At 37.9% G+C, this 23,256-nt stretch overlaps 2 protein-coding genes across 8 annotated transcripts in view; one reads left to right on the top strand and one right to left on the bottom strand.

The window, feature by feature from the left end:
• The window catches only part of DMXL2 (Dmx like 2), a 53,455-nt gene extending 49,419 nt beyond the window's left edge, over positions 1-4,036 (top strand). For 3 of the 4 annotated variants that reach the window (XM_057397334.1, XM_057397346.1, XM_057397355.1), the window contains 3 exons: positions 96-148; positions 1,189-1,406; positions 2,523-4,036. In XM_057397334.1, coding sequence (XP_057253317.1) covers positions 96-148; positions 1,189-1,406; positions 2,523-2,732 — 481 coding nt within the window. In that variant the 3' untranslated portion in view covers positions 2,733-4,036. The remainder of the gene's footprint in view (positions 1-95; positions 149-1,188; positions 1,407-2,522) is intronic. The other variant, XM_057397337.1, reaches the window with a different exon arrangement.
• Positions 4,037-5,179: 1,143 nt separating this feature from the next.
• The window catches only part of GLDN (gliomedin), a 99,035-nt gene continuing 80,958 nt past the window's right edge, over positions 5,180-23,256 (bottom strand). For 3 of the 4 annotated variants that reach the window (XM_057397388.1, XM_057397380.1, XM_057397403.1), the window contains exons 2-10: positions 20,776-20,827; positions 18,423-18,440; positions 17,144-17,251; positions 14,938-15,084; positions 14,128-14,253; positions 10,138-10,218; positions 9,931-10,056; positions 9,042-9,192; positions 5,180-5,661 (exon numbers count right to left, since the gene is read on the bottom strand). In XM_057397388.1, the coding sequence (XP_057253371.1) occupies positions 5,202-5,661; positions 9,042-9,192; positions 9,931-10,056; positions 10,138-10,218; positions 14,128-14,253; positions 14,938-15,084; positions 17,144-17,251; positions 18,423-18,440; positions 20,776-20,818 (1,260 nt within the window). In that variant the 5' untranslated portion in view covers positions 20,819-20,827 and the 3' untranslated portion in view covers positions 5,180-5,201. Of the gene's footprint in view, positions 5,662-9,041; positions 9,193-9,930; positions 10,057-10,122; positions 10,219-14,127; positions 14,254-14,937; positions 15,085-17,143; positions 17,252-18,422; positions 18,441-20,775; positions 20,828-23,256 lie in introns of all 4 variants that reach the window. The other variant, XM_057397394.1, reaches the window with a different exon arrangement.

The raw sequence follows: 23,256 nt of genomic DNA on the forward strand, positions 1-23,256 counted from the left end.
TCTAGGCTTTGATATAAAATGTAAATGCTTTTTGAGTCATGTCACCCTATGAATCACTTAGTAACAAGCCATAATGACTTTTTGTCCCCCCTCAGAAATGTGTGCCTCTGGGACAGTTTGGCTTCATCTGGTAACAATCTTATACATGGTAAGTAAAGCAGTGAAAATTAAACCTCTACTACTTACTGACTAAGGAAATAAAGCATGCGTATGCATTTGGGCTAAGGGGAACTGGTCTAAACATACATTGTACACTAATGCATGTACCAGAACTGGTTCTGCTTAGTCTCTAGCATGATGTCCATCAGTTCTATATAAGAGTATGAAGAAAGAAGGTTATTCACAAAGCTGGTTTTGTGCCAGTATTAATAAAGACTGAAATATCTGAATACAGTCCTAAAAAAACCCCATCTAATAAGGCTGTTTTATTGAATACTTTGGTGTATGCAGGCTTCCACTTAAAAGTGGCACTTCCTATATCCAGTACTCTGTTGTAGCACAAAGGAAAAGACAACTGTAGGTAACAGTAGAAGCAAATCCTTCTGTCTACTGTCCTTGTCTTTCAGCACTTGGATTGGGATCTTAAAAAACGTTTGTGCCTATTTGACCCACTTCAATAATTTCATCTTTATGTAATGAACCAAAGCGAAATCCTGTCATGTTGCGCTATGAAAGAAAAATATATCCAAATCCAAATACAATATCCTGTGCTTTTAAAAGAGCAAGTTCAACCATCAACATCTGCAAATAACTTCATTACTTGAATAAGCAATAGGTGCATTCTGAGATTCATATTGTAAAACTAGGAGATTTCACAGTTCAGCCTCACTTTAAAAGAGATGTCTTAGTTCAGCTATATATATATATATATATGTTTTCTTTTTTCAACTTGGGGATTTAATCAAACTTAATATAGGGAATTTTGTATTTTCTCATTTGTTCTAAATCCAGATATCTACCTGTATTATAAAATGAATTAAACTGCATATTGTATTTTCTTGTGCATTAGATCTGCATAGCTCTTAGGAGAGCAACAAGCTGTCAGCCGATACGACATTACCTGTGTGAAGCAATATATCTGTCAAGTTAGAAAATACTCAGATAACACTTTATAGAAGAAATGCATTTTAAGATTGAAAGCTACTTACAGTTTCAAATCTATTAATTTCTGATATCCTCCTTCTTCAGCCTTTACTTGTCATGATCACGGTGCCACAGTACTTCAGTATGCACCTAAACATCAACTGCTAATTTCTGGAGGTAGGAAGGGATACATCTGCATCTTTGACATCAGACAGAGGCAAATCCTTTACACCTTCCACGCACATGAGTCAGCTGTGAAGGCCCTTGCCCTGGACCCTTCTGAAGAGTATTTTGTCACAGGCTCAGCAGAAGGCAACATGAAGGTAAGGTACTGGATGAGCCAAGTTGTATATAGTATTTAGCTGAAGTAGTATATTGACACGTTGATGGGCATGCTGCAAATAGCCAGATGAATGCAGTAACGAAACAAACACCCAAAACCCAAACCCACATTTGACACACAGGATGCTTGCTTTACATTTATAACGTGAACTTAAATGTACTAACATCTTTCTAAAGCAAGCAGGTTTTGCTCTCCAAATAAACAGTCTTTTTAAAGTTGTGTGACTGATATGTAAGTGGATAAATCAAACTGCATGACTCTGAAACCTTAGCTTTATTTTTCTCAGTTAAAAAGCGTCTGGTTTTGCCTTTAGTTACTTCTCCCTGCAATACAGGGGACGTTCAGTAACTTCAGCAACGTGTGGAGTTTCTGTAACACCGAGTTCCGTTCAATCTTGGTGCTGAAGCCCAACACAGATATTAAGCTGTCATAGCAGTCAGAAACAAACCCCAACAAAACAGAAAACCAGTCCCTGTTTTAAATGGCATACTTCCTGAATACTAAAGGAAAAAAATAAAAGAACATGGTAAAGAGAAGGAGAATACAGTTTCTCTCCTTTTAGCTGGACTGCATACTGTTTAGTAGGCGCTTTCTGTGCCTCTGTGCACTTACTGGGCTAGTCTTGATGAGGGCTTCTAAAACTTAGGACACAAGAGCAGACAGCTCAGCTCTGCTACCACTCTGCTTGCTTATTAGTTATACAGCTTACTTCGTGCAGCATTCCTTAGCAGTAAACCATTCCCAGCTGCTGGAAAGTTGACAGTAGTCATCTTGGACAAAAACGCAGCCTGTCCATTTCTGCAGCTTTCATGGGGAGAAGCTGGGAGGGCCACTGCTGACCAGGTAACACAAGGCAGCTTCACCCTGCCCAATAACCAGCTGGTCCATATTAAGGTAGCTTTCTGCTGTCTCACATTATGCTTCATCAGGAGCCTCTCAAGACTCTGGGATTTGTAATTGATGCTAACAGACAACAAAAAATACCCTTTATTGTTGCTGAATAGCATTTAGAACAGCCAGGAATCTGAAATATCAAGGAAAAAATACAAATCCTAATTTTAATCTTCTTTTCTCATTTGTCATTCTTTTGATACAGGTGTGGAGACTGACTGGCTATAATTTAATTCATTCATTTAAAAATGAACATGCTAAGCAGTCCATTTTCAGAAACATTGGTGCTGGTGTCACCCAGATTGAAACTGTGCAAGGCAATCGTATTTTCTCCTGTGGAGCAGATGGCACACTGAAAATGAGGGTTCTTCCCCATGCTTTCAATGTACCTTCAAGCATTTCTGACACGCTGTAGCATCACGTAAGCTAATCCTGGTTTTATATAATGTCCCTTTAAGTAGCTAAAAACACAGTGATAAGCACTGTGGAAAGGAAACAGAATGTTTCCTTTCAAAGCAGTTGCTGCAGCATTAAGTATTATAGGGGAAAAAAGATTTAAAAAAATACAACAAAAAACCACCAACCCACACCACTTTTACAACAGGTGTATTTTGAGTATGCCCATTAGGATCACTGGGGTGGAAATGCATGTACTGTATTGTAAAAGCAAAGAATTAAACCCAGTACAGGCAGTCACAGGCAGGGTTATTGCTTAGTAACCCACAAGCTGCATTTAGTAAGCGTATTGCAAAGATTCTGACAACTGTCAGTCACTTCACAAGCACTGTGGCTCTACAAGTCAGTAAGCATTTCTGATGTGATTCTGATTATTTTTATTCCAGTTTTTCGCACCAATTGAAGCATGTGTACAACTTCTCATTGTAAAATAGTTTAGTTTTAATTAAAGAGTACGTGGTGTATTTTGGTTTTCACAAGAAAGTGTAATGGATGCAAATGCCGTGGAACATGTGCAATCAAGAACGTACTGTGAGACATGTATCATTTTCTGCTGAGATTTTTTTTCCTAGTGAGTTTTAATACACGGTTGATACTGCAACTTGCACATCAACACATTTTTAAACACAATGTTTTTAATTTGCACACTATTTTCCTTTCTTCCCAACAGCTATGTTTTCTATTGGACACCTGCCTTTACTTTAGGAATGTATTGTAAGCACTAAATGTTTGTAGTGAAGACATCCATGATTCTAGTCAGCTTTTAGTTTTGAAATTCATTTGTCCTGAAAAATACTTCATTAAATGAAGCTGTTAAGAGAATACCAACGGAGCATACAATGCCACATTTCAGATGAATGTCAGGCTTTATGTGGCCAGCTAGTAAATAGTGGATAAAACTGGTAATTAAATTATTACCACAGTATATTGTATAAACTATGCAGAGTTCAATATTGTTTGCTTGTAATATAACCAGCTACTGTTGTCAGATGTATTTTTCTGTTGTAAACAAAAAATATGTTCTTAAGAGACTGGAACGGATGTCTGCGTATTTAAATGTTAACAAATTTGTCTTATTCCTCCAATGAAAATTTTAATGTCTGTGCTGTATTGTAAAATATACTAGAATAAAAAGCACCTTTCTCCCAAGGTGATTTTAAATTGCAGGCTGTGAAGTATGAGAAGTATGAAAAGAAAGAAGAGTAAATGTCACTGTTTAGTTTTCCCTTTGTAAGTTAAATAAATTACTTTTATTTCATGGAACAGTCCATTGCAGAACTCTTCCTTATATTTAAATGGATGTGACTAAACCTCCAGTGGACTGACTGGATAGTGCTGAGCTATCTTTAACTCTATCTCAGATTGTACTGATGTAAAAAAGGATGAGCTGTGTGCATTTTATTGTCAGCTGTCCTAGAAAAGCATAAGGTTAACAGAATGTGGATCCTCATCTCCAACAAAGGCAGCTGCAGGAAACACAGCCTGTGTTTTTTATTTTTCTAGTAGCACCAAAAACATATACCCTTCATTTTATGACTTTCTATGGATAAATGTGGGGAATTTTTTTTATAGATATATGCCTTACTATAATTAAGTGTAGGTATAAGCAAGTTGTAGTGGTATAGTTTACATGGCAGTGAGGAGTAAGGAAGAGTCTGCAGCAATACAAACACTGTTAAAAAAGAAATTTTAATCATAAATTTTACATCTTCTCTTCGATTTTATACCTCATTACTTTTCCCCCTTGCTCCATGTACTAAACACAATTTCATGTATATTCAATATTTAACAATGTAGTTATTCCCATTTCCTTGTACTTGGGCTGGATTTTTCTTTTGATTACGTAACAGTTCACTGGGTTTTTCAAATTCAAAGCTATCTCCTTTTTTTCTACCTAAACAACTATTTCCATCGCCATTTTTAATAGCTGTATACCTTTGTCCATAAAAAGCTCACAGAGAATCAGTGAAAAGTATTAAGTGGAAGTGACAAAGGTATTTGTACACAACAGATCATTATTTCTGCTAAACCATAATCACTGATGAGAAAATGATGGCAGATAAGATGATTGCAACTGAAAGTTATAAATAGTCTCTGCTGAGCACATGACCATGGAATCAATGTACATTAGATATAATTATCGGCTGAATAACAAGGGGAAAACAAAAGCAAGTCTGTGCTAACTGTGTGCCAGCTGCAATATTGAACAGCTATTCTTGTAAAGAAATGAGAATGGACTGTATAATTGAAGTGTGTTTATGCAAAGGCGCCTGCTCTCCCTTCTATACACACTCAGAAACCACCAACAGTGAACAGAGAATTATCCCAAGTGAAGAGACCCCTGTGTAGACTCCTGTGTGTGTACTATACAGCTTTAAATAATCTATTTAGTCAACACAGCTCCCATACATGAAGTTTTAAAATATATTCATCTCCCAAAATGCACAGGGTATACCATTAAGCTCCCATTCTCCCATGTATACAAATTCTTATCTCTTAGACTGTATGAAAGCATGGCAAGAACGGACTGTGAAGACCGTAACTCAAACCTTGTGTCAACCTGCTTCTCTTTCAGTAAATCAAAAGCAAAACTTACTGTCGTGTCCTTAGTATCGGTAACGTACATAATGCCACATGCTATGAATGCGTTACCCGCCTTGGACTTGGGGTATGTGGTATTGATATGCCGAATGACTGAAAAGGTTTCTTCCTCAATATGCGCAACTATGATATTTTCATCAGTGCTTGAGGCATATATAATCCAAAGTCCCTTCTCATCCACTGCTACTTTGAAATATGTCTTTGAGTTAGAAAACAGGTAGTTACGACCATGATGTAATGCTTTTTCAATTAGCAGTGTGCCCAGCAATGCTCTGTCAAGCCCAAGTCTGAAATGAGATAAAGTATTTGGATTGTTGTGTTAGAAATTCATTTTTATACACACTGGTTGAATCAGTTCAGAGTGCATTATTACTGGTAGAAGCATTGCTGAAAATATTTGTCCTCAAGGACCATTCTCATGTCTTTTAAGATTATGTACTCCACTCAAATCACCTTCCAAAAAACCAGGAGAAAATTCCAAAGCAATAACCAATCTAAAAAGAGCACAAGAGCATGAATTCACTTTAGTAGGTTTCACTTTATTTTGTCTATAATCTTTATTATCACTAGGATGAAAGCAGAAACTAAAAGGAATGTGTATGAAAAAGAATAAGATACTAAGTGAAGGCCCAAACGTATGAAATGAAACCTGTACAGAAGTTTACTTTCTACTAGGCGAGAACTAAAGCAAGGAAATGTGATTGACCAAACCATCATGAATTCTGGGCAGGATCACCTAGTCTTAGAGTTCCTTTTCAAAACAGTTCAGATAATGGAGTGCTCAAGTAAACATCAAAGGAACAAAAATTCTACTTTTCAGAGCCAAAATCCCGACCTTATGCTGGCCTCCAACAGGACAGACTGTACGTCTCGTCTCTGATATATAAAATTGTTTTTATTCCTTGAAATTCCTTAATAGGATGATCATCTGAGGACAGCAGAACTGGGCAGCTAGATTGAGTTCCCTTACTAGTTTAAGCGGCTAATCAGCTACTATCAAGACACATTTGCAGTTAGCATTTAATCACTGAAAAATGCAGTATTTTAGCAAAGGCAGAGAGAGTAATGCTTTAAGCAATGCCTTCTGTATAAAGCACATTTCATTGTCTGATGTTTATCTAACTGTATAGCTCCATTCCTCAAATAGAGGAAAAACATTACTCAATACAGGAATACGCTACTGATACAAAATGCTTCTGAAAAGACAAGCTTAATGAGAGGAACATTTCAGATCCAGGAACTTACAATGGAAGGAAGAATACTGGAAAAATAATTTTTCTGTGGAAGTGGTGTTGACAGCATAGTTTGGAAGAATCATGGTAAGAAAAGTCGAGACTGACTAACTAGATGATTCCCCTCAGCTTTTGTAAAACTCATGTCTGCAGTAACTCCGTATTCCAGCAGCATGTATGGGCAATACAAAAAAGCTTCCAGGCTGGAGGAGATTTCTGAGCAACGTGTGTGTCAATGCAGTTAATCTTGCTAGTTGCTTCATGTTTGTAGATAACCTTGCAGGGGCTAGAAGGACAGCTCTTAGGAGGAGCAGTCACATAGAAAGGCAGATTTTCTTCAGGACTTTTTTCTATAAAGAGTCAACAAGATAAAAAGCATCTCAAGATTCATTAGAAATGTGCAAAAACTGCAACAAAAAATACCCTATATTTTTGTCTTTTATATGAAAATCCTGAAGGGAACAGAAAAGTGAGGTTTCATTCCCTGAGGTTCTTTTCCATTCCCCCCATCAAAGACAGTCTAGCCTAGAACTTCGAACAGTTCAAAAATCCCTGAATCTTCTGGCACACTGGGGTAAATGACAGGAGGCACTGTAATATCTTCATCAACTGCAGGGAATTAAACCTACAATTTTTGATTGCTAATATGAATGAAGTCAACCAAAATTAAAAAGAGGTGGAAAAGCATGTGATGAAACAACGGATGAAAGGATGAAGCAATCTCAGGTATCATGAGAAAACCTGTCAAAAGTGAGACAAACCTAGTTCTACCAGCTTTTAAATATGACAGGAAACTTACTTTATTTGTCAACGTCTGCAAAATGAACCAACCAGGTCCTCACCTATTCTTTCCATTAAACCAATGCAAAAACTCCCAGAAGCTTTTCTGCAGCCCAAAATCAAGGACTTTACTGTCACAGAATTCATAGTGCCTCATTCTGTCTGCGCAGAAGATAAAATAATCTTAAGAGTGAATAACTGAACAGAAAGGCCACGTCTCGGCAACTTTGAGAGAGGTTTTGAAAATTCCACAAATAGTTTGTGCTCATCTGTACGTGAAGGCATTTCCCAATTAACAGCACCCAAGCAGAAGTGAGGAACCTCTGTGCTATCAGCAAATATCAACACCGTGTTATATTTGTATAAACAAAAAGCCCAGAAGATATTTAAAGGAGGTTGCCAGAAAGTGTGCTTGTCTTTAGCAGAATAAACCTGGCTTAAACCACAACAGCATTATAGAATCCAAGCAGCTTGTTCACATTCCTTGGCGTCTAAATGAATATAGGAAGGCAGCACTCACACCTGCTTGAGAAGACATCAAAGTATACTAATATTCTTGGCTCAAACATCAGAGTCATGTAAGAGAATGTGAAAGCAAATGCAATCTTTCACTTGCCCTTGGGCTGTCTTTCTTTGGCTCTTCCCACAAGATGAGAGTTTGGTTTTGATTTGTATTGTCTGTCCTCAGTAGAAACTGAAGAGGGAGATGTAATTCCCAGTTCCAATTCAGGGAGATGTAATTCCCAGCTCCAATTCAGGGAGATGAATTGGGAGAGTTGTAAGAACTTATTACAAGGAAATCAAACAGTGGAGCCACTCCACAGCAAGATGCACAATCCACCAGTTCACCAGCTGGTGTCTTGGTGCATTCCTTTGCACTAGCAGCATAAAATCAACCCCTGCCTAAGAACCCCTAAGCTAAGAACAGTGCTATCCAAGAACAAAGCATGTGCATCAACCCAGCAGGAAGCTCTGGAAAGCCAAGCTCCACAGGTGGGCTTCAGTCATGTAATTGCTCATCCATGTTCCCCAAGCTGCAGCTGAACCAATTCTTACTCTGATGGAGGTAGATGTACAGCTGCTTTAGGTTTTGGTTGGTTTTTTTTTCCACTCAAATACTTGTTTCTAATCACCAAATTCCTTCATTCTTATTTCTTTATTATAAGCACAGTAAATCCAAGTGCAAGAACATCCACAGCAATGTAACTTAGAATAGAAACCTACTGGATCTCACTATAGCCAAAAGAAAAACCTCTTCACTTCTGCACATGGCATCTCATTTATCTGGAGGCCCCATTATCCTACCGTGCAGGGACCACTCAGAATAACCACTTAGGCACTTAATGCTTAACAAACTGTCACAGCAGAGTTAAAAGACCTGGACTACCCTCCCAGCTCCTCTCCTTCCACAGCATCTACACACACGCAGAGAAGTCTGGTAATGCACATTCTAGTTACAGATTGGAAAGCATTAGTAGTTCTGTTCTGGAAAGAATTCTGAACCATTCCTCCATTCTTCCTATTTTGGACAGGACCAAAATGAAACATAAAATGGTGCAAGTGGTCTGCTTTTCTGAGGTTCACGTCTGTCACTGTAACCCATTGTTCCTCTTTCCACATTGTCACTTGCCTTAAGCCAACTATGTGTGACTTACTTCAGAATGACATTGGTTCCTCCCTTTTGATAGTACAGATGATTGTTTCGTACTGCATGACCACATCCATAAAAGAATCCTGTGATGTTAATGATCCTGTAGCTGTCATTCAGCAAGGCATTGGAATTCTCATATTCTCTTATAGAGTTTCCTAAACGAAGGAGAAAACATATAAAGAGCGCTATCGTGTATTTCCTCTAATTTTGAAATCTCTGTCCTAAAATTCAATCTCTGGTGAAAGTCAATCTCGATCAAATAGCTGACAGACAATTGTATTTGTGTTTCCAATAGTGATTCAACTTGCTGGAATGTGATAAAACAATTCAGACACACATACCAAAAAAAAAAAATAAAAATCTACAGAGATGGTGTTCAAAGGCTGCTTCCCACAGACCTGATGGACCCTAATTCTGAACACAGTTGGTAAATATACAGAAACGTTTCCTTTTTCCACTTAGGTCCTGCACTAAATGTAGCTCATGCAGCATCTGATTCATTTTCATGCCTCACTAAATGAAAAGGCAAAACTAGCTACAGTTTAGGGAAGTAAAACCATAGGAAACTGTTGAAAGAATACAAAAAAAAGGCATGAACCACAGATATTTAAACTTGGATTGGTTAAAAAAACAAGCAAGCAAAAAAAACCCAACCAAAATCCTCAAACTGTTTTCAAAATCTGATGTGACTTTGAAAACATCTAAAGATACTGCAAATGTCTATAGCCGTATAGTCAAATACTGTATAGGCAATACAGAAAACATTCTGAAAAAGATGTGGGTACAAACCCCATCATTCTTCATTTGAATTATTAGTTTAGGGTTCTGAAGGCATTCACAAAGCAATATTAGTATAACAGCTGGTCTTTAATGAGTGACTACTCCCAGTGTACCTGAAAAATGCATGGTAAGCCAAATCCTTTCATCACTTATATTTGCAGGCTCCCGCATCCAAGTTCCAAACGTTTGCTGTACACTGACAAAGTGAACAGGACTTCCTACAGATGTTATGACACATGCTAGTAGAGAAAAAGCACATGTCCATTATCTGTGGCATTAAAACAGTAAGTAGCAGATAGTCACACTCTGTAGCAGGTTACCAGCTTTTTTTGAAGGAGCAGGGGTTCTGTCTTCAGCTTTTCCAGCCAGGGTATCATCATTTGGTACAGCACACGTCTCACCTAGAGTTGAGAGAGAAAGGGTCAAATACGTCACTTTTCTATATCTGACATGGCAGATATGCACATCAGTGACTCCACTAAAATCATGGAATGACAACTGGGATTTTGTTTGATCTGGGACAAAAAGCTTAGGTTGGTCTGGTCATAAAGAGATAAAAAGAGACTTGCTCTCACTTCCACCAAGGAAATTAAGTGTTCAGGCTAGTTTTTTTTCCTTAAAGTCATTAGACAGTTGACTTTGAGGAGTATTGATTTTACTCAATAGATTTAATTCCCGAGCTGTGAATTTCTGAGTAGCTGCTTAGAAAGGCAGAGTTGCCCCTTTCCTTAGATAACCAGACAACTGAGATAGCTGGCAGCTGGCTGATTTAGCAGCAATACCAAAAATATGTTCTTGGGAGTGAGTGAAGGCTAAACTCAAAAAGCGTTATGCCCAAATATACGCACATCAGCAGAGGGGGTGTACTCTGTAGGCAGTACTGGAAGTTTTGCTTATGCTGTTAATGCCCAAGACAGTAATAAAGCTTGAACACATACACTGACACGTAATGCATAAGAATGCAGGTCAGTCATCCATGCTAATAAACAGTATGAAAGACTAAGGGAAATTTTACATTATATTCCTTATACACATAGAAATGGCTCACAATAGAAACACCTGGGAATGGTTTTCCCCATCCCTTAACAATTTGTAGAGTAACTAAATTCTAAATTGGGTTTTGTTTACTCTTAGCATTTACTGTTAAAACAATTCCTGAATATTATTTATGAACCTTTTTCTATAAACCCAGATACCTCTTCTGCCTTCAAAACAATGCAACACATTTCAGTTTGCTTAGAATGAATAACCAGAGAGAACAGTTCTCAGTTCTTTGCAGTAGATACCCTGATTTAACTGTAGCTTTGTTTTATAATTCCATTCTTAACCTTCATCTCCTTACACATTTCACACTGCTTGACATGCAGGCAGCAAATTCTTCTGGACATGTGTTTTTCACTGTTGCCTTCCAGTATATTTCTAGGACTTACATGGCTGTGCTGAAGTTTAAATGAGAAAGACAGTAAAAATATGAAATAACTGAAATAATGCTGAAAGGTTACTGTGACATTTAGGAAAGAAAGGACAGATTATACTGCATTGTTTTTTTCTCCTTTAGGTTATATTCACTCTTTGTTCATGAAGAACAAAATTACTCCAAGATAGAACAAGAACTACGCATATTTCTCCCACCCATTTATCTAGGACATTTAGTGATGACATTAAAAGTTTGTAAGTGATCACAGCTATCTCCAAAATAAGGCACAGTCAGTGCAACCAGGGGAAGATGAATGCCTATCGCTAGAATCCAGCAATCCTTCTAGATCCCTTTCCAGATTCTGATCTCAAAATAGTGTTAAAATATCTCAGAAAAGGAACCCACTCAGTGTAAATTATAAGTTGCAATGCACAGGTTAATTTTGTTGGACTAAGTCTAACAAATGCAGTTAACTGAATGAGCAGTGCCCTATACAGCAGTTTATCTAAGACTATAGAGTAGTCAAGGACTAGGTCAGTGTTTGCAGTGAAGCTGAGTGCACTATTTACATTTGAGAATATCTGCAATACTCTGAGGACTTTCAGCTGCATGAAAAGGAAAGCGACTAAGATTAAACAGATGGGTTTCCATCAGAGATTCTCGGGTGGAATTTTCTCTGCTTTCTTTCCAGGGGAAAAGAAAAATAAATTAAAAAAAATAGCTGAAACATCTGGCTGAGAGTTAATGGAGTTTACAAGACATTAAAACTATTGATTTGGGCTGTCTGGGAGGGTGGGAAGGATGAAGCAAGGGAGTGTGGAGCAGGGATATTTCTGTTTGAGTTAGCTAACAGTACCATTGAGAACAAATGCACCTGAGCTTTCAGCTAATTGTTCTCTTAAAGTTTTATCTGATACAAATTTAATTTAAAGAAACTGTTCTTGTAATCTATGCAATAAGTTAACTACAGTTGTAAATCAGCATCTGTATTCTTTTTTCTTCAAAGGGACATGAATATTTAATTACAAAAGCTGTTTTATTCCTTGAATTTTGGTAATAAGATCTCGCAGCTACTAACTCATAAAAAGTAAACGCTCACTGAGGAAGAGCTCATCTTTGCAGTTATTCGAGTATAACTCCTACTTGCACACTGGGATTTAAAATCCATCAGAGATCCATCAGGTAGCTTATCCTCCAAAGCACTTCAGTCTGTTTCAACACTTGAAAAGAGGGTACCTGAGTAAATGCTCCAATTATACCTTGTACAATAGTTCATGCATTTCTGAATTTCAAATAGGATGAGATTTCTGCTCCAGCTATCTACTTTCCGTTGTAAGGAAGCTCTTTGGGCTCTGTTGTGATACATCAACACCCAGAATCTCTTGATTGAGGTTCTTGCATGTTACTACAATTAAATGCTATAATAAGAGGCAGAAATAGTTGGTATGTTTTTTCACCCAGCATTAAATATTCACTTGCTAATTTTGACACTTTTTTACATTAGTTTTAATTAATACATTTATAATAATAATAAAGTCATCTCAGCAAACTGTGCTGAATGATGGTGACATAAAAAGATACCACCCTATTAATGGTACGACATACAAATTGCTCTGCTTGTTTCACACTTAATAACTGTATGTAGTTCTTCAGTTCCCAAAAGGGAAGCTATTCCCTTTTGGTATGCCTATCAAGAAACTACATTCCCAATTATGAAAGAAATCCCACTTTATCAAGGAGTGCTGCAAATAACTCTCTTCCAGAAATGCCTAAGATTAGTAACCGAGACATCCTTTGCTATTCCTAAGTTTAAAGGATCATTCTGATCTCCCCTGAAAACATGGCTGGGAGGAAAATCCATCCCAGAACTCTAAGGGTAGCAGCAGTCACTGAAAGCTGCCACCCTGTTGAATGCAATACCGTCCAGGGGTAAGGGACAAGGACAGTCAGATCTACTATGCAGATACAAACCCAAGAGTTGGAGTAAGCTAAAAATACAATCCTGGCATGATTTTTCAACAGTCCACAGTATCAAGTTAAATCCATGAGGATTTACTAGTATCCAGCACACCTGAAAATCATGCCAGAGATTTCTCATGGCAAACTCTTTATTATATCAGCACCTGATCAGGGACTTAAAGCATAGCACCTGCTACACTTCATCATACAATCTGTGAACCAGTAGTCTGGATGCTCAGATTTTGATTCTAACAGTAGCTGCTGTGCAATTTGCAGACACAGTTTGGAGGGAATCTATTCTTTTTTTCTTTATGAATATTAAAATTAGCCATATATTTCACCAACACAGCTACAGTAAATGAAATAAGAGACTCATGATCCACCTGCATTCGGGATGCAATAATGATGAACAACAGCAGAAAAGAACTCAAGATCACCCTGCTCCAGAATTTACATTTTCAAATGGACACAAAGTCTCAGAGAATCCTTTTGTATTCCTCCAGCTTTTAAAAGTCTTAGCTAGTTCAAGCTTGCTTCATTTCTGCCAATAACAGGCAATTTCATTTTGTAGAATACAGTGAAATGCAGCCTGATTATTAGGTGTTATAGTTACATATAAAATTAAAATTGAGCATTTAAAAGCAAAAAATTTCAAAGGCCTTTCTCTTACTATGCAAGTGTATCCCATCCAACAGAAAACCCTATGTGTAAATACTTCGCCTGAGCACAATTAAGTACGTTGAATAACATATTGAAAGACTACTGTTATACTGGAGATAGCTTGCTGCCTTATCCAAATTAAATTTCAGCAAAACACCTAACCACATGCTCGGCTTTAAGTTTGTACAATTTTATTGATGCCAGCAAAATTAAACACATGCATACTGCTTTATGAGGCTTTACTATCCTAAAAAGAACACTGGAAAGAACTAACCTGTGCATTTGCTGCTGTACACGTTCTCCTGAAGCTGTGCTTTATTTTTGCCTTTACGTTTTCCTGGAGGCCCTGGGGGTCCAGGTGGTCCAGGGGGCCCTGGGGGTCCAGGTTCACCTTTTGCACCTATACAAAACAGAGTACAATGTCACAGGTGCTCTAAGGAACAGGCAACCTGCAGAGAAACGTGTGTGTTCACATGATGGACTTTCAGAGATCTGTAAAACAGCCCCTCCCTTCTTAAGGTGTATCTGCATATAGAAATCTGGTGCAATAAACACAGCGGGGTACTGTATGTTAGAAGATGAACCATACAAAACTTCACAAGTTGTATGACAACAATGCAATTTATCTGTTGGGATTACAGGCACATTAGAGAGTTATAAAAGCACTGTTGGCTTTTAGTTACTGTATCCTGAGACTTCAACGTCAGATGTTACAATGCTGTAATTTTACACAGCTTATATTTATGGCTGCTTCACATATTCCTGAGAAGAAACCTGCCCTTTATTTTCTAATAGACAAATAAAACACTGCAAGAAAGAACAGGAGGTCACCTGGCTGGAAGTGTACTGGAAAGGTCAGAATCCACGTACACCTCAACTCAAAGCCCAAGCAGAAAAGTTCTTGTGAAGACTTGCATTAAAGAGAGAACATTTTGTGCACAGAGAAACACTCAAACTTCACTGTGGATAACATGTTTGTAGTGGTTGGTCTTACTCCTGCAGATCACATTCATGCTTCAGAACCATGGTACATCTTTATCAAGCACACTGTTGCAAGAGAGCTTCTAAGAGCACTTCTTCCTACCTTCTAATATCACATCATTGTTTGCATCCCCCTTTTCACCCTTTGCTCCTCTTGCACCTTTTCCTCCTGGCATACCATCCTTGCCAGGTAAACCCATTTCTCCAGGTTCTCCTTTCTGCCCTTGATCACCTTTTGGTCCTGGCACACCTAGAAATAAAAAGTGATTCAGTACCAAGAGCACTGTTCCAGTATTAAGCATCAATCAAGAAACTTTTAAATACAAATACCATATCACTCTAGTTGTTTTTTTCACCTGTATTTAACTGGGTAGCTGTAATATGTCTGATTCCAAAACCACACCATAACCTAATATGAAGAGAAAGTTGGTACAATCTGTTTGGTGCTAATAATACATTCTTTACCTAGTGACCTCTGAGGTTTGAGCATGAAATATACAGACCTGGGCCTCATTAACACTGGCTAGAAAATTTCTGGGCAAGAAAGAACAGTAAGTGAAGATGTGAAGTACTATCTTTATCTCACATTTGTAAGGCACTGAAGAATGGCATTTTCATGGTTCTAGGCTTTTTCTTAAAGCAATTACTAACCATTACAACACACACTGCACTTCTAACATTTTCCAGTGTCCAACAGAGAACAGGAACAGCTTCCTGGTAACATTTTCACATGGCTACTATAACCCTCCCTCTATGCTTGGTGAAAGCGTAGTCCAGGTACTTTTTGCACTTGATTGGTAAACTAACATATTTAGCAAGGTATTCATTCCTTTGTCCCGTGTGATTTAGTTGTGCAATCAGAAAAACAATGGTGTGTTTGCACAACTGACACATCAAAAGCTTGCACTCCACTTCTGTGGCAATTTGTATTTTCTTGCTTTAGAAGAGGGAATCTTAACAGTTGCACAAGTAGAAATGTGCGTGTTCTTGCAGCCATAGGTTTCAACTGAATTATATTTGTTAATACTTGAGAACAAAATGTGTAGTTCTCTACCCAGGATTTTACTATTTAAATTGATTTTGTGAAATCTGAAACAATTTCAGTTCTGGGGAGAAATCCGAAGTGTGCCTTTGGCACAATTGCCACCGACTCTGAACACTGGTTCTCACTTTCATTTCCAATTTTAAACATTTACTGGGGATACTGCAGTGACAGATCATGCCGTGTCTCAAGATACAGTAGGCAATTGTTCCACTTGTACCTGGCAGCAAACCCACGCGGCTACGTGCAAAAGCCAGAATAATAGATGGGCCACTATAAATACCAACCTGCTAATGTCAGCCTGTTCACTCATGGACATACCCTTCCCTCTTCTCTGCCCCTCTCAAAGTTACCATTCTGATGCCCTTTTGTCTCCTTATCCTTCTACCATGCACAACCCAATTGCTTTTTCATTCTGCCTTGAAGTGCTTGTACATTGCTACTGTGCATCAGACAAGTCAGTGGATAAACCAATTGCTTCCACTTTAAATCTTCTCAGTAGTTTACAGGCTTTGCCTGAAGTAACTGCCTCAGCTACTGTGCAGTCATCTGTTGAACCTAGCTTGCCAGGTCTACTTCTGTTCTCTATAGTCAGCCTGTCCCATTTCCTCCTGATGAGCTGCACAGCTAAGAAACGACAGCACTTCTGCTGCTGATTCTCGCTGTTTTTAGCAGAAACATACTGTGGTGAAATCATTTAAGTTGGGCTAAATAGCTTCGTCAACCACCATAAAAAAAATCCCTTGTGGACTAAACGCATTACAAAGTGTACCAGAGACTGAAAAATAAGAGCTTCCAGCCTAAATAAGCAATACAGAAAAGAAGCAAAATATGCAAATATACAGCTCCTGCCACAGGTATTATGAATCTGGAATCAAAACTGTGATAATAAGTAACAGATTTCACCCACAAACTCTGGCTTTCCTTTTTTAAGGCATCTAAAGTCTAAGGGCCATTATGTTGGCAGGTGAGTGAAAGGAAATACTCTTCCAATAACAGTATTTACTAGCAAGTTCAGAATACTGAGATACAACAGCTTTAATCTGCAATATTGCATCATCTTCCTTACTGTGGATTAAATCTGAAGTAATCTACCAAAGCCTGGTGTAAGACCGTGAATCTACAGAATTCTGTAACGTGCAGCTTCTTTGTAAACACTGAAACCCTTCTCCCTGTACACAGGTCTAAAAGCAACTACATCTGAAATAATAGTAAGAAACAATTCCTTTTTTAAACTACCACCAAAAAAATAAAAAAATAAAAATACCTATTTTTCCTCTTTTTCCACTTATTCCTGGTTCTCCCTTTTGTCCTGGTATACCTGGGAGTCCATCTGATCCATTGTAGCCAGGTCGTCCATCGAGTCCAGGAGGCCCTGAACAAACCAAACAGCATAAATGATATATGTTTGCACTGTTAAATGCAATTTATCCTTAATTCTGCTATAGTTACATAAAGTAAGTTTATATATATTTAATAGATATGACATATAAAATCCTCTATTTGGCCATTATGTTCTTCATGCCAATAGAGTATCCTCCTACAACAAACCCCCACCACACCACCAAACCAAACCAATACAAACAGGAAAACACCCATCCACAACAAACAACAAAACGCTATGAAACCAAACTTAAAGGTAAGATGCTTTTTTGCCCTGGCCTGTGTATAAGAAAACTGAATAAAATTAATACTGCCCACAACCTGCATTAAGGCCAGCACAGATCAGCCTTTTGGATTCCACTTCAATGACAAGAACTGTGGACCCATTTATTTCTGAATTTGGCAGTGACTATAGCACCTTCCAGAAGCCACCTAAGATTTAATGTTGCTCATGGTATCTGCTGGACTAATCTAACACAAGAACAACATTTACCTACTTGTCCAGAATACTGCAGTGCCAAACCATGACTGGTTGACTGAGAAGACATCACTGCCTCTCACTGTTACTTGAACCCCGACAAACAAAATGTACCTGATACTTTTCTGATATAGAGAATTATTCTAAGCAGACCCACAGCTAAGGCAGCACAGAAAGAAGGCAAGTAACCATTCACATAGCCTAGCAACCCATGAGGGAGAACAGAAAGAATTAAATAATCAAGGAGAAAGTTATGGGGGTGGTGGGAGGGTGGAATCATTAACCAACATTTTTTTTAAGTGATGCTTTTAGTGTTATAATATCAATTTACCCAGGTTGTTGGGGTTTTTATATGCGTACATTCATGTCTTCAGCTAAATGCTACTTAAACACTCTTAATTTCACCTGGTTTTGATCAAATAAATTTTGGCAAATGTGAAACTATTGCATTCCCTCCACTAGAAAAGTATAATGTCTAAAACCTCCCCCCTGCTCAGAAGGGGCACGAATTGACCTAAATACGGTAATTAGAAAGGCAGGAAAGGCAGGCAGTCATTCAGCCCTCTCACTCTAATTAGCAAAGCAGACTGTGCCATAAAAGATACACTTCTACATTTTGAGGTTTTGTACCGGCAACTGTTTCTATTATCCAAAAATGTTAGTGCAGTTGTACCAAGCATCTTACCTGGGGGACCTGGGGGGCCTACAGCAAGAACAAGAAAGAAGAAATGATGAGTTTAAGCTAGTAAGAAACAAAAAACAATTCCAAACTCAATTTATCGGGATTAAATCAGAACAGTAAAAGGGGAGGACCCCCCCACAGATTTCAAAATGAACACCTGTGGGTTTAGCTGCTTTGTATTATAAATAATAATTTAAACATTAGCAGAAACTCACTTACTGAAAGAGTATCCTTAAAGGAAATTACACAGACACATACATATTGCTTTTCGCAAATTTCTATTGATAAAGGTTTGGCAAACAACCACCTCTACAATGTACTCTCACTGTCATGGCTTATCTGGATGGATGCAAGGCATTTAACAATCATCACATCTCCTTCATATAAGTGCTCTCCACAATCCTACTGCAGAAGAATAGATTTAACAAATACTGATGAATGTCATAATTAAAAGTCCTGTTGAAAATACACATTAAAAATACATGCTATATTTCCCATGTGTTGTATTTCATTGCAGTTCAGGATTCAAACTATTTAAACAGGGAAAAAAATGTAAAAAGTCTTGTCATTATTATTGACTACATCTAAATCACAATCAGCCTTTTCACACGTATTTGTTCTCTGGTCTGGAACCCAAGCTTCCCACAGGCCCTGGCTGGTGTGTTAGAAACTGGCCTTGGCTCAGTTATTCAGCAACACGCCATGCAATAAAATCTGTCTCATTCTCTCTGTCTTAGTTCAGGTATAGGGCCTCAATGAGAAGAAAGCACAGCAGGCAAGAGTAAACCAAGAATAAACCAAAAATGTTTCTGTAATAAGATCTATCACCAAAACATATTAAAAAAAGAGCCACAAAAAACAAGCAGAAAAAGCAGGTTAGGAGAATACAAAGAAAGGTGGCAGTTGCAATTAAAGAACCAAATTAGTTCTGTGAGCATTTTCATCTAGCCAACAAAGTAGTCTTGTTTCAACGTAACTCTACAACAGAAAATAACAGTAATTACTAGATTTCCCTAACGATGACAATTTTCAGCATTAATTAGAAAGCATTATGAGTAAAGTGAAAACTATTTTATAATACCATTACAGCAATTATCTCTTTTAATCAGTACAGGCAGTAACGTCAGTTAACATCTTTCTGCCAATTTTCCAGTAAATGACCATTTCTTCCACACTACAATGTTACATCCATCAAGTGCATTCAATTACTTCCTTACCTCAAAAACTGAGGATCTTTATTACCCTTGTATAAGCATAATGTAAACAAGAAAGGTACTTGAAAAAGCAGCAATTGTCACAAAGGCCTATGGCAGAGAAAGCCAGCAACAAAGTTTAATGGTGTCAAGAGATCAAAAATGTGCAGAAGGCACCAAGCAGCATGAATTCAGAAGTCTGTAGCCCAAAGAAACAAACTTCTAAGTTGTCTATGGCTCAGCCTCAGTTGCAGTCAGAACTGATCTGCATTTTCAGAAGCAGTATTTAGCATCTGTTTGTACTATGATAATAGTGCCACAACACTCATTTATGTTGAAATCAGTTCAGCCACACGGACCCGATAGCCATTTGAAAACACAAGTGGTAAGTGTTCCTTCACTTACTATAGTAAGTGAAGCATTACTATACTATACTATAGTAAGCATTACTGTACTACTTACTAACGTAAGTGAAGCATTTTCTTAAACACATAAAAAGTGGCTTATTTCTAATCTTCCATCTTCAAAACAGAACACAGCTCAGTCTGTTACAGAATTCAAAGCTGGACCATAGCCCTTAAAATGGCTACATCCTGACATTCTTTTCATCAAATCACATAAAAACTTCTCAGATAACCTCTTCTAGCTATCAGCCATTCCAGTTCCTCACTGATAACATGTGAAACCCAATGTCCTGTTACCATGGTCCAATCCAAAGCAGGGGTAGGCAAACATTTTACTTATCTAAGCCTCATTACTCCACAGCAGTTAAACAATGGAAGCAAGTTTCTACATCCTGTATGTTCATCCCAGGTAGCCTTGAAGTGTGGAGATGTAGACAAAAATACCAAGACCAAACCTCAGCTAGTATTTTAAACACCCAAGTCTATAAGATTTGCTTATGAAAATTACTTGGGAAAGAAACAGCTCCAACTAACATCAACTGAGATCCTTAGATTCCAACATTTATATTAAGTTGGCATAGGTAAAACCCAAAGTAGCACCTATTATCTTTTTTTAAATAAGCAGCATAATTGATATATACATTCTCAGTAAATAGCACCGCTCTTTGACACAGTCACCGACCTCAAGTTCTTTGAAGACATTGTAATTCTTTGTTCCTGAAGATAACATAGGTGTAGCGCTTCAGGCAATAAACGTACCTGTTAAGCATATCCCTTTTGTGCTGTTACATAAATCCACCATCACTCGGACCTAAAATTGCAAAGAAAGTGAAGTTGAAGCCAGTGCATGCCACAGAAGTATCTGGTTTACTTTGCCTACAGAAATAATTCCAACAACAAAGATAAAACTGTCCACTCTGTGTTCGTAAGAATAAACTACCTTAACCCTGTGACTCCATCCATCTCTTCAGGCAGTGACTCTCATAGGAATCTGTTTAATATACCTCATCTTAAATCTTACTGAAGGCAGGAAGAAAATATTTGGCAGACTACTCCATACATCATCTAGGCATTAAGGCTCATACTTTATTGTAAAACCTCCATGGTTGTCCATGCATTGACTCTACCACTAGAAGGTATTAAAAGCCAAAATCAGCCAATAAAGGTTACACTCAATTTTATTTTAAATTCATATCAGATGATGAATACTTGTCTAACATAAGATATCCAGTGAGAAATACAAACGAAGTGATTTCTTATCTTGGAATAACCAAGATCTACTAATTTGGAAAGGACTTTCATCCATTCAAAATTCCATTCCAGCAATGACTGACTTCATCAAAACCAAGCTGAAAAACACATTCATACAGATGCTCTTAATTTAGAATAGACTAAAGTTTCTCAATCAGAAAGTCATCTTTACAAAGCGCATGGGTTTTGGCTGAGAAAGCATTCATTTTACATGTCCTGCTTGCTGAGAGTGAGAGTCAACACCATAAAATGTTTTGTGACTCATCAAAACACCAAGCAGAAATGAGGATATTATGAACGCAAGCACTGGAAGGGCCTCAGCTCTTCATGGGCAATTCTAATGTTTATAGTCAGAAATTAAAAAGATTGTTATTTCAGAGCTGTGCAATATATGATAATTTAGGAACTATTTACCCAGAGTTGCTCATTTATTCATCCTTATAAAACTACTCTATTTACCAATAATGGAATGCACCAATCCCAAAAGAGAACAAGTGCAAATCAATCTGAAAGGCAGATTGATGTTTAATCCTAGCATGTTATTTGCTGCTGTTAATCTTTACTTTTAAAACTAGCACATCATTAGCTTCAAGCAACAAATGTAACAGACTCAAAGGACAACTGTTTTGATGCAAGTCCTCTTTTGCTGCAAAATCAAAAGAAGGATTTTAACTCAGTCAGATACACCTGGAGAATTCACCAGATTCTAGACCGCACTGGCACAGCTCTTGTATTTACAAGTTTTAGACTCAATTTAAATTAGCTGAGAAGCGCTAACTGGTTTTGAACATCAGAATTGGCTTGTTCTCTTTCCCCTCCCACCCCTCCAAAACACCTGGCTTTCACCATGTAACTTGTAAAATGCACATTGTCCATGTGTGCTCTAATTCAAACTGCATTTTAATCTAAATGGTTTTGTTGAGGTTGCTGAAGTGATTGCAACTTGCTTTGGGGCCCTCCAATTATCTCAGCAGTATTATTTTACCAATCAGGTACAATTCAGGTGACAATTAAAAAACATGGCACTCAAAGTGTGTTAGCAAATAGCTTACAGCAGAACCTCCTGATTAGCTATGAAAGATGAGTACACAAGTCATCCAATCAGCCAGCACCACCATGAAGAAAAGCTACAGATAAAAGTATATTATTTAAATAATAAAAGTTTAGTTTTGTCACTAAGCAAGTGAAAACACAAAATAAGACAACCAAAGTTATGAAGCAACAACTTGGATAACTAGATAGCCATAAGCCATCACCTCTTGCACTGTTTTAAATCTCACTTTCAAACTTATTACTCTCAAATTTATTGGGCTGTTACCCTCTTAGCAGCCTTTCTAGAGCAGCAGATTCGCCGACTTCCTATTTTTATTCTCTTACAAAATAAATTTATTTATAAATACATAAACAAAAGGCCCAGAACCAAAAAAACTATGCTCATGTTATTAAAGATAAAATATGACTTTTGATACCTAAAGCTATTTCAGAGAGACTTGAGCCGTGGCCACAACAGACCTCCCCTGACCAACAGCTGTGTAGAGCTGTAGGATATTGATACCTACAGCACCAACCTGCAGAAACCTGTGCCTCTGCTACAGGAGAGATCCTGCTCAGGGGAAACCTCCATTCCGGGCCCACATTCAACAGAGGCTTGAATATCATTCTAAGGCGTGCAAGTGTAGTAAAGATCATCTCACCAACTGCAAGTAACTTTATCTCGCACTACAAGTGAGACAATAGAAGCATTCAAGTCTTCGTATTACATTAGTGGGAGTTAGGCACAAAATGGAAAAATGAAAGAGTGGGAGGGGGTGCTTGAAATTTTTTCTGAGGACTTTTCCCCTTGATCAAGTGGGTCTGCACACAGATACACACCCAGCAACAGCCAGAATGAAAAACAGTTGGCGGAAACTCTGTGAGAACAAATGACACAAAACCTGCCCAAGCAGCTCCCTACAGAATGCACGTTTATACGAAGCACATCACACACAG

This window comes from Pezoporus wallicus, unplaced genomic scaffold, assembly GCF_028554395.1.
Source record: "Pezoporus wallicus isolate ANWC-B61680 ecotype Strahan unplaced genomic scaffold, APGP_CSIRO_Pwel_v1 contig_3952, whole genome shotgun sequence".
In the NCBI taxonomy this organism is placed as follows: domain Eukaryota; kingdom Metazoa; phylum Chordata; class Aves; order Psittaciformes; family Psittacidae; genus Pezoporus; species Pezoporus wallicus.